Genomic DNA, 12918 nt, shown 5'->3' with positions numbered 1-12918 from the left:
AGGAGCTCGGTCACTTGGAGGAGGTGGCCAACTGAGGTGGCTCGGGCATCTTTTTTTTCCGGATGCCCTCTGGACGCCTCACTGGAGAGGTACTCTGGGCATGTCCCATTGGGAGGAGGCCCAGAGGAAGACCCAGGACACGCAGGAGGGACTACGTCTCTCGACTGCCTTGGGAACGCCTCGAGGTTCCCCTGGAGGAGCTGGGGGAGGTGTGTGTGGATTGGGAGGTCTGGGCGGCTTTGCTTGAGCTGCTGCCCCCGCGACCTGACTCCGGATAAAGCGGAAGAAAATGGATGGATGGATGGATCTATATTTACCCAAATGGAAAACAAAGAAAACTGACAACAGACTCTTTGGATGCAAAGTCAGTGAAGCGCCTGTCAAATTCTGACAAGATGCTCTGCACGTGATCATCATAACGTGGACTCTCAGGCTCCACGGTCTGTCTCCTGGTGCTTAAGTTCTGTGTCCATGTATGGAAAGTTCTGCAGGTCTCACTGTTGCAACTTGCTTGATAGCACATGTAATTTGCCTTTAAACTTGCTTTCTGTGCATATTCAGCATGGTTTGAACATTTCAGAAATTCTTCAATTTCAAGCAGAAGACTGTTCAGAAATTTACCTCTGCTGAGCCACCTAATGTCTGTGTGCAGCAGATGTGTGTCTCCTCCAGCTGCGAACAGAATAAATGCGTCCTCAGACTCCTGGCCCAAACAGAACACTGCAATCTTGTTTGCCACATTCATCACTCTTCATATTTATGAATCATTGTGCTGCTTGCTGACTTTTCAACTCAGGTGAGCACTGGGGATTTAGCCGGGTTAGCATTAGAAGTTAGCACCGTATTTCTTGTGAATCATCTGAAATGCGGCTCCAAATTCCCTTTCTTCAGTAAAGCCACATTTACATTGCAGATAAGACATATGGATTTGCCATTTGAATAAATGAAAAATACAGGATGAAAATAATTTTTTTTATCCACCGTAGAAGAAGAGCTCTACTTATACTTTGGCGTTTAATAGCAGCCGGCATCCTTGTTTGTGCATTGCTGCCACCTGCTGCATCAATCTGTTATAGCAGAACTAAATCCTCTCAAGTCCAGTGACAGATTTTTTTCCCATGCAATCGACTGGAACTCAGTCTGCGATCGAACAGTTGGGCACATCAGGTTTAGTGGTTTTAGCCATCAACACCAGCCTTAAGTAATCAGCTGGAGCTGGAGCAGAGAGACTTGGGGAACATGCAGGGGCAGGTGACTCCTATTCTAAGGGTCCAAAGTGTAGTAGGAGTCCCCTGCTCCATCACAGAGCCGGTCTTCACATTTCCAACTGAGTGACAAATGTAAATGTTCTACATTTATATAGTGCTTTTCCATCTACATCAGAAGCTCAAAGTGCTTTACAATTATGCCAGGGTGCTGCCATACAAGGTACTCACTACACACCGGGAGCAACTAGGAGATTAAGGACCTTGCCCAAAGTGATTTTCCAATCTAGCAAGTTTTAAACACAGGATCTTCTGGTCTGAAGCCCAGCACTTTTAAAGGCTCTTGATTAGCTGAGTACACCTGAGTGGGGTGGGGGAGTAGTTTCCATGGTGAAGTGGAGTATGAGGACACTGTGCTGCGGTCTTGTTTCAACAGTCATGAAAATGTCATTTTCCCATCACAGCCTTTGACATACGATGGTAATCCCAAACATTTCCATGAAGCCTATGACATCACACATGCTGTGACATCACTGGCAGATTTTGCTAAAGTTATTAGACTAGTGGCGTGCTACGGTTGTTTCTGTACACATCACATGGTCTGAGTCCGGCGAGTTATGTCATCACACCACACACAGTTTTGCCACAGTTACTGAACCCTTGTCCTTGGTGAGAACAGGGTTTCACAGTGGCCTCAGACCTCACGTCAAACTGGTTTTCAACTGTTTTTATTTTTTTATTTTTTTTGAGGGGGGGTGCAGACTACAGTGCCTTAATAGAAAGAGAAGCATCAACTCAGAACATGGCTCCATTTTGGTTCCAACTGCACTAAACTACTGAATGAAACTTTAATGTTTTCAACATTTTTTAAATAATTTAACCACATACAGAAACACATCCAGGTACAGGTGCTATTAAAATAAATATAAAAATAGTTAAGATATCAAATTTACATAAATTTACAATGTATGATGATTTATTTAATTAATTTAAAGCCTGGTTTGTGCTTCTGCAGCTCTGTGTCATACAATGACGTGTGTGACAGTTTTAAAGTTCTCTGTCTCTGGATTTTGCTTTATTCTGGATTAATTTGACCTTCAACAAGCTTTTCTTTCTACAATCATCACCTACAAACCAAGGTAAGATGAACAATTTCATCTTTTTTTGACTTCGTGCTGTAAAGTTGCTGACTTTTCTTATCCATTTGTAATCAGTGTGTGCACTGAAAAAACTATTAAAATATGATGGCAGACAAAGGATTAAAAGCAGAAAAGTGTCAAATCATGGCCTTTTGTGTTCAACAGATTTAACAGGTGCATGTCAAAGTCTGAACATGGTTTGAAAAAAATAAACGGTCGGTCTTTGAATCACAGAAATGACTCCGGTCCCACTTTCCACAAATCAGCGAGTGTCAGAGCTGAACTTTAATTTGTACCTCTGTTACTGTGCACATTCAGACTGCTCTGAGTTTTTAATGGAAATACATTGCGATCAGACAGGATATTTTATCCGATGTGAGCAAAAATCCGTTATACAAGGTGTTTATTACATGGAAAACAACACAAAAACTTTGGCACTTTTTTTGTCCGGTGACTGTGAATACTTGGTTTATACGATGACTGTTTAGGTGAGTTTTACTGAACATGGGACTGAACAATAAATTTACCTCTCAAAACTTTGATGATGAAGTCACTTCCATCCCACACGGCTGACTTTATTTTCCCAAATTTTTCTTCTGTTCGGATCTGACTTCAGACAAATTTATTGATCCCTAAAAGGGCATTTACATTTACACTCCAATTACCTCAGACAACCAGCTCCCAATTCAGATCAGGGAGACAGATACCCTCTCTACTTTTAAGATTAGGCTTAAAACTTTCCTTTTCGCTAAGGCTTATAGTTAGGGCTGGATCGGGTGACCCTGGACCATCCCTTGGTTATGCTGCTTTAGACGTAGATTGTGGGGGGGTTCCCATGATGCACTGTTTCTTTCTCTTTTTGCTCCGTATGCATCACTCTACATTTAATCATTAGTGATCGATCTCTGCCCCCCTTCACGGCATGTCTTTTTCCTGGTTTTTTCCCTCAGCCCCAACCAGTCTCAGCAGAAGACTGCCCCTCCCTGAGCCTGGTTCTGCTGGAGGTTTCTTCCTGTTAAAAGGGAGTTTTTCCTTCCCACTGTTGCCAAGTGCTTGCTCATAGGGGGTCGTTTTGACCGTTGGGGTTTTTCATAATTATTGTATGGCCTTGCCTTACAATATGGAGCGCCTTGGGGCAACTGTTTGTTGTGATTTGGCGCTATATAAGAAAAAAGTTGATTGATTGAAGATACAGCAATTAATCCACAATTATTACTTGTTTACCATAATAATGGCGCACGTCAAAATTAAAGACAACACATATACATTTGACATTGTTTGTGTCTAAACTTGAAGCAGTCCGTCATCCGAATTGAGGCAAACTGGGGGAAGGCCGCAGCAGGAGGGGCCCGCCACCCCCTTTTTTTTTCGTTATCTCTACATCTTGAAGCCCTTGCTGTGTGTATTTGAGCCTCCAAAAGCACAGCAACCCGGCATTTTCAGCAAAATAAATAAATAAAATAGCTGGATTTACATGTAGACAGATTAACAGCGAACGCTATTTTGGACCCAAGAAGGCACCACGAGTCACATGACTGATTTTTTTCGACTCATCATGTCACCACTCTATCTACGCACACTAGTGCAGAGGAACTCACGCTGGTCCTGAAGTGAGACGTGTACAGCTCTGGGTGGTTCTCGTATTCCACGGGGTCGTAGATGCCGTCACTCTTCCGGACCAGATGGTGGTGTCGACTCAAGACGGTGGCGTAGACTTTTGTCATATCTGTCACAGAAAATAACTTTACTACCAGTAGAGTCACAAACCGCATAATTAATATCACTATTAAAATGATTAGACAAAGCTCAGAGGAAACAATCATAATGGAACATAATTTAACAAACTTGTGGGTTTGACATTGTTGTCATTCGATGAGGAAAAAAGTAAACATGAAATCAAAACCGTCATTTCAAAAGAAGAGTAAAATAACTAATAACTGATAAAGCATCAGTTTAAGGAGAAAGCCATGAAAATATAGGCATAATTTTAAAGATAAAGTGTTGAAGATGAGGATGGAGCTGTGACTTTATAAATGTAGATAATAACAAAAGTACGAAGCTATAATAAAAAAAAAACAATGCCATAAAAGTCAGAATGCTGGTCCCAGGAAAGCCTTAAAGATTAGAATCACTGAAAGTGAAGCACGGTGCAGCCTTAGGGTTTCGCATACCATGGTGAAGGCCTGGTGGGTCACCGGGCCAAGCTGGAGTTCAGCGGACCTGAAATTTTTGGACAATACGCGTTCAATCTGGAATCATAGCAAGAGTCAAGGGCGCTGCAGATGATGCGCCAAGCATCTCGCTCTTTACGCATTCACCACGTCATTAACGCTCCTCATCTCATTTCACAACATGCAAAGACACATCTAGGACCACATCCAACATCCAAGACAATATTCAACATCCACAAACACATTCAACATCCAGGACCACATCCAACATCCAGAACCACATCCAACATCCACGACCACATTCAGGACTACATCCAAAGACCAGGACCATATCCAACATCTAGGACCTCATCCAGGACCATATCCAACATCCACAACCACATTCAACATCCAGGACCATATCCAACATCCACAACCACATTCAACATCCACGACCACATCCAGGACTACATCCAACGTCCAGGACCGTATCCAACATACACAACAACATCCAACATCCACAACCACATTCAACATCCACGACCACATCCAGGACTACATCCAACGTCCAGGACCGTATCCAACATACACAACAACATCCAACATCCACAACCACATTCAACATCCAACATCCAGGACTACATCCAACGTCCAGGACCGTATCCAACATACACAACAACATCCAACATCCACAACCACATTCAACATCCAACATCCAGGACTACATCCAACGTCCAGGACCGTATCCAACATACACAACAACATCCAACATCCACAACCACATTCAACATCCAACATCCAGGACTACATCCAACGTCCAGGACCGTATCCAACATACACAACAACATCCAACATCCACAACCACATTCAACATCCAACATCCAGGACTACATCCAACGTCCAGGACCGTATCCAACATACACAACAACATCCAACATCCACAACCACATTCAACATCCAACATCCAGGACTACATCCAACGTCCAGGACCGTATCCAACATACACAACAACATCCAACATCCACAACCACATTCAACATCCAACATCCAGGACTACATCCAACGTCCAGGACCGTATCCAACATACACAACAACATCCAACATCCACAACCACATTCAACATCCAACATCCAGGACTACATCCAACGTCCAGGACCGTATCCAACATACACAACAACATCCAACATCCACAACCACATTCAACATCCAACATCCAGGACTACATCCAACGTCCAGGACCGTATCCAACATACACAACAACATCCAACATCCACAACCACATTCAACATCCAACATCCAGGACTACATCCAACGTCCAGGACCGTATCCAACATACACAACAACATCCAACATCCACAACCACATTCAACATCCAACATCCAGGACTACATCCAACGTCCAGGACCGTATCCAACATACACAACAACATCCAACATCCACAACCACATTCAACATCCAACATCCAGGACTACATCCAACGTCCAGGACCGTATCCAACATACACAACAACATCCAACATCCACAACCACATTCAACATCCAACATCCAGGACTACATCCAACGTCCAGGACCGTATCCAACATACACAACAACATCCAACATCCACAACCACATTCAACATCCAACATCCAGGACTACATCCAACGTCCAGGACCGTATCCAACATACACAACAACATCCAACATCCACAACCACATTCAACATCCAACATCCAGGACTACATCCAACGTCCAGGACCGTATCCAACATACACAACATCCAACGTCCAGGACCACATCCAATATCCAAAACCACACCGAGGATCACAGCCAACATCTAGGACCACATCCAACATCAACAGCCAGGACCACATCCAACATCAACAGCCAGGACCACATCCAACATCCCCGACCACATCCAACATCAACAGCCAGGACCATATCCAACATCCAGGTCCACATCCAACATCCACGACCACATCCAACATCCACGACCACATCCAATATCCACGACCACATCCAACATCCAGGTCCACATCCAACATCAACATCCACGACCACATCCAACATCCACGACCGCATCCAACATCAACAGCCAGGACCACATCCAACATCCACGACCGCATCCAACATCAACAGCCAGGACCACATCCAACATCCACGACCGCATCCAACATCAACAGCCAGGACCACATCCAACATCCACGACCACATCCAACATCAACAGCCAGGACCACATCCAACATCCACGACCGCATCCAACATCAACAGCCAGGACCACATCCAACATCCACGACCGCATCCAACATCAACAGCCAGGACCACATCCAACATCCACGACCGCATCCAACATCAACAGCCAGGACCACATCCAACATCCACGACCGCATCCAACATCAACAGCCAGGACCACATCCAACATCCACGACCGCATCCAACATCAACAGCCAGGACCACATCCAACATCCACGACCGCATCCAACATCAACAGCCAGGACCACATCCAACATCCACGACCGCATCCAACATCAACAGCCAGGACCACAGCCACGACCGCATCCAACATCAACAGCCAGGACCACAGCCACGACCGCATCCAACATCAACAGCCAGGACCACATCCACGACCGCATCCAACATCCACGACCACATCCAACAGCCAGGACCATATCCAACATCCACGACCACATCCAACAGCCAGGACCATATCCAACATCCACGACCACATCCAACAGCCAGGACCATATCCAACATCCACGACCACATCCAACATCAACAGCCAGGACCATATCCAACATCCACGACCACATCCAACATCAACAGCCAGGACCATATCCAACATCCACGACCACATTCCAACATCAACAGCCAGGACCATATCCAACATCCACGGACCACATCCAACATCAACAGCCAGGACCATATCCAACATCCACGACCACATCCAACATCAACAGCCAGGACCATATCCAACATCCACGACCACATCCAACATCAACAGCCAGGACCATATCCAACATCCACGACCACATCCAACATCAACAGCCAGGACCATATCCAACATCCACGACCACATCCAACATCAACAGCCAGGACCATATCCAACATCCACGACCACATCCAACATCAACAGCCAGGACCATATCCAACATCCACGACCACATCCAACATCAACAGCCAGGACCATATCCAACATCCACGACCACATCCAACATCAACAGCCAGGACCATATCCAACATCCACGACCACATCCAACATCAACAGCCAGGACCATATCCAACATCCACGACCACATCCAACATCAACAGCCAGGACCATATCCAACATCCACGACCACATCCAACATCAACAGCCAGGACCATATCCAACATCCACGACCACATCCAACATCAACAGCCAGGACCATATCCAACATCCACGACCACATCCAACATCAACAGCCAGGACCATATCCAACATCCACGACCACATCCAACATCAACAGCCAGGACCATATCCAACATCCACGACCACATCCAACATCAACAGCCAGGACCATATCCAACATCCACGACCACATCCAACATCAACAGCCAGGACCATATCCAACATCCACGACCACATCCAACATCAACAGCCAGGACCATATCCAACATCCACGACCACATCCAACATCAACAGCCAGGACCATATCCAACATCCACGACCACATCCAACATCAACAGCCAGGACCATATCCAACATCCACGACCACATCCAACATCAACAGCCAGGACCATATCCAACATCCACGACCACATCCAACATCAACAGCCAGGACCATATCCAACATCCACGACCGCATCCAACATCAACAGCCAGGACCATATCCAACATCCACGACCACATCCAACATCAACAGCCAGGACCATATCCAACATCCACGACCACATCCAACATCAACAGCCAGGACCATATCCAACATCCACGACCACATCCAACATCAACAGCCAGGACCATATCCAACATCCACGACCACATCCAACATCAACAGCCAGGACCATATCCAACATCCACGACCACATCCAACATCAACAGCCAGGACCATATCCAACATCCACGACCACATCCAACATCAACAGCCAGGACCATATCCAACATCCACGACCACATCCAACATCAACAGCCAGGACCATATCCAACATCCACGACCACATCCAACATCAACAGCCAGGACCATATCCAACATCCACGACCACATCCAACATCAACAGCCAGGACCATATCCAACATCCACGACCACATCCAACATCAACAGCCAGGACCATATCCAACATCCACGACCACATCCAACATCAACAGCCAGGACCATATCCAACATCCACGACCACATCCAACATCAACAGCCAGGACCATATCCAACATCCACGACCACATCCAACATCAACAGCCAGGACCATATCCAACATCCACGACCACATCCAACATCAACAGCCAGGACCATATCCAACATCCACGACCACATCCAACATCAACAGCCAGGACCATATCCAACATCCACGACCACATCCAACATCAACAGCCAGGACCATATCCAACATCCACGACCACATCCAACATCAACAGCCAGACCATATCCAACATCCACGACCACATCCAACATCAACAGCCAGGACCATATCCAACATCCACGACCACATCCAACATCAACAGCCAGGACCATATCCAACATCCACGACCAACATCCAACATCAACAGCCAGGACCATATCCAACATCCACGACACATCCAACATCAACAGCCAGGACCATATCCAACATCCACGACCACATCCAACATCAACAGCCAGGACCATATCCAACATCCACGACCACATCCAACATCAACAGCCAGGACCATATCCAACATCCACGACCACATCCAACATCAACAGCCAGGACCATATCCAACATCCACGACCACATCCAACATCAACAGCCAGGACCATATCCAACATCCACGACCACATCCAACATCAACAGCCAGGACCATATCCACATCCACGACCACATCCAACATCAACAGCCAGGACCATATCCAACATCCACGACCACATCCAACATCAACAGCCAGGACCATATCCAACATCCACGACCACATCCAACATCAACAGCCAGGACCATATCCAACATCCACGACCACATCCAACATCAACAGCCAGGACCATATCCAACATCCACGACCACATCCAACATCAACAGCCAGGACCATATCCAACATCCACGACCACATCCAACATCAACAGCCAGGACCATATCCAACATCCACGACCACATCCAACATCAACAGCCAGGACCATATCCAACATCCACGACCACATCCAACATCAACAGCCAGGACCATATCCAACATCCACGACCACATCCAACATCAACAGCCAGGACCACATCCAACATCCACGACCACATCCAACATCAACAGCCAGGACCATATCCAACATCCACGACCACATCCAACATCAACAGCCAGGACCATATCCAACATCCACGACCACATCCAACATCAACAGCCAGGACCATATCCAACATCCACGACCACATCCAACATCAACAGCCAGGACCATATCCAACATCCACGACCACATCCAACATCAACAGCCAGGACCATATCCAACATCCACGACCACATCCAACATCAACAGCCAGGACCATATCCAACATCCACGACCCACATCCAACATCAACAGCCAGGACCATATCCAACATCCACGACCACATCCAACATCAACAGCCAGGACCATATCCAACATCCACGACCACATCCAACATCAACAGCCAGGACCATATCCAACATCCACGACCACATCCAACATCAACAGCCAGGACCACATCCAACATCCACGACCACATCCAACATCAACAGCCAGGACCATATCCAACATCCACGACCACATCCAACATCAACAGCCAGGACCATATCCAACATCCACGACCACATCCAACATCAACAGCCAGGACCATATCCAACATCCACGACCACATCCAACATCAACAGCCAGGACCATATCCAACATCCACGACCACATCCAACATCAACAGCCAGGACCATATCCAACATCCACGACCACATCCAACATCAACAGCCAGGACCATATCCAACATCCACGACCACATCCAACATCAACAGCCAGGACCATATCCAACATCCACGACCACATCCAACATCAACAGCCAGGACCATATCCAACATCCACGACCACATCCAACATCAACAGCCAGGACCACATCCAACATCCACGACCACATCCAACATCCAGGACCATATTCAATCAATCAATCAATTTTATTTATATAACGCCAAATCACAACAAACAGTTGCCCCAAGGCGCTTTATATTGTAAGGCAAAGCCATACAATAATTACGTAAAAACCCCAACGGTCAAAACGACCCCCTGTGAGCAAGCACTTGGCGACAGTGGGAAGGAAAAACTCCCTTTTAACAGGAAGAAACCTCCAGCAGAACCAGGCTCAGGGAGGGGCAGTCTTCTGCTGGGACTGGTTGGGGCTGAGGGAGAGAACCAGGAAAAAGACATGCTGTGGAGGGGAGCAGAGATCAATCACTAATGATTAAATGCAGAGTGGTGCATACAGAGCAAAAAGAGAAAAACACTCATTGCATCATGGGAACCCCCCAGCAGTCTAAGTCTATAGCAGCATAACTAAGGGATGGTTCAGGGTCACCTGATCCAGCCCTAACTATAAGCTTTAGCAAAAAGGAAAGTTTTAAGCTTAATCTTAAAAGTAGAGAGGGTGTCTGTCTCCCTGATCTGAATTGGGAGCTGGTTCCACAGGAGAGGAGCCTGAAAGCTGAAGGCTCTGCCTCCCATTCTACTCTTACAAACCCTAGGAACTACAAGTAAGCCTGCAGTCTGAGAGCGAAGCGCTCTATTGGGGTGATATGGTACTATGAGGTCCCTAAGATAAGATGGGACCTGATTATTCAAAACCTTATAAGTAAGAAGAAGAATTTTAAATTCTATTCTAGAATTAACAGGAAGCCAATGAAGAGAGGCCAATATGGGTGAGATATGCTCTCTCCTTCTAGTCCCCGTTAGTACTCTAGCTGCAGCATTTTGAATTAATCAATCAATCAATCAACTTTTTTCTTGTATAGCGCCAAATCACAACAAACAGTTGCCCCAAGGCGCTCCACATTGCAAGGCAAGGCCATACAATAATTATGAAACACAGTCTACGTCTAAAGCAACATAACCAAGGGATGGTCCAGGGTCACCCGATCCAGCCCTAACTATAAGCCTTAGCGAAAAGGAAAGTTTTAAGCCTAATCTTAAAAGTAGAGAGGGTATCTGTCTCCCTGATCTGAATTGGGAGCTGGTTCCACAGGAGAGGAGCTTGAAAGCTGAAGGCTCTGCCTCCCATTCTACTCTTACAAACCCTAGGAACTACAAGTAAGCCCGCAGTCTGAGAGCGAAGCGCTCTAATGGGGTAATATGGTACTACGAGGTCCCTAAGATAAGATGGGACCTGATTATTCAAAACCTTATAAGTAAGAAGAAGAATTTTAAATTCTATTCTAGCATTAACAGGAAGCCAATGAAGGGAGGCCAACACGGGTGAGATATGCTCTCTCCTGCTAGTCCCCGTCAGTACTCTAGCTGCAGCATTCTGAACCAACTGAAGGCTTTTTAGGGAACTTTTAGGACAACCTGATGATAATGAATTACAATAGTCCAGCCTAGAGGAAATAAATGCATGAATTAGTTTTTCAGCATCACTCTGAGACAAGACCTTTCTGATTTTAGAGATATTGCGTAAATGCAAAAAGGCAGTCCTACATATTTGTTTAATATGCGCTTTGAATGATATATCCTGATCAAAAATAACTCCAAGATTTCTCACAGTATTACTAGAGATCAGGGAAATGCCATCCAGAGTAACGATCTGGTTAGACACCATGCTTCTAAGATTTGTGGGGCCAAGTACAATAACTTCAGTTTTATCTGAGTTTAAAAGCAGGAAATTAGAGGTCATCCATGTCTTTATGTCTGTAAGACAATCCTGCAGTTTAGCTAATTGGTGCGTATCCTCTGGCTTCATGGATAGATAAAGCTGGGTATCATCTGCGTAACAATGAAAATTTAAGCAATACCGTCTAATAATACTGCCCAAGGGAAGCATGTATAAAGTGAATAAAATTGGTCCTAGCACAGAACCTTGTGGAACTCCATAATTAACTTTAGTCTGTGAAGAAGATTCCCCATTTACATGAACAAACTGTAATCTATTAGACAAATATGATTCAAACCACCGCAGCGCAATGCCTTTAATACCTATGACATGCTCTAATCTCTGTAATAAAATTTTATGGTCAACAGTATCAAAAGCAGCACTGAGGTCCAACAGAACAAGCACAGAGATAAGTCCACTGTCCGAAGCCATAAGAAGATCATTTGTAACCTTCACTAATGCTGTTTCTGTACTATGATGA

The 12918-nt window shown here is 45.6% G+C and overlaps 1 protein-coding gene across 4 annotated transcripts in view; it reads right to left on the bottom strand.

Annotated features, from left to right (window-relative positions):
• The window catches only part of aass (aminoadipate-semialdehyde synthase), a 123021-nt gene that overhangs the window by 69502 nt on the left and 40601 nt on the right, over positions 1-12918 (bottom strand). For all 4 annotated transcript variants that reach the window (XR_004562372.1, XM_034177314.1, XM_034177313.1 and 1 more), the window contains exon 8: positions 3943-4070. Coding sequence is in view for 3 of the 4 variants with exons in the window: in XM_034177314.1 (XP_034033205.1) it covers positions 3943-4070 (128 nt within the window). In the remaining variant the exon portion in view is untranslated. The remainder of the gene's footprint in view (positions 1-3942; positions 4071-12918) is intronic.

Source organism: Thalassophryne amazonica, chromosome 8, assembly GCF_902500255.1.
Source record: "Thalassophryne amazonica chromosome 8, fThaAma1.1, whole genome shotgun sequence".
Classification (NCBI taxonomy): Eukaryota; Metazoa; Chordata; class Actinopteri; order Batrachoidiformes; family Batrachoididae; genus Thalassophryne; species Thalassophryne amazonica.
This window is presented reverse-complemented; position numbering and strand designations above follow the sequence as displayed.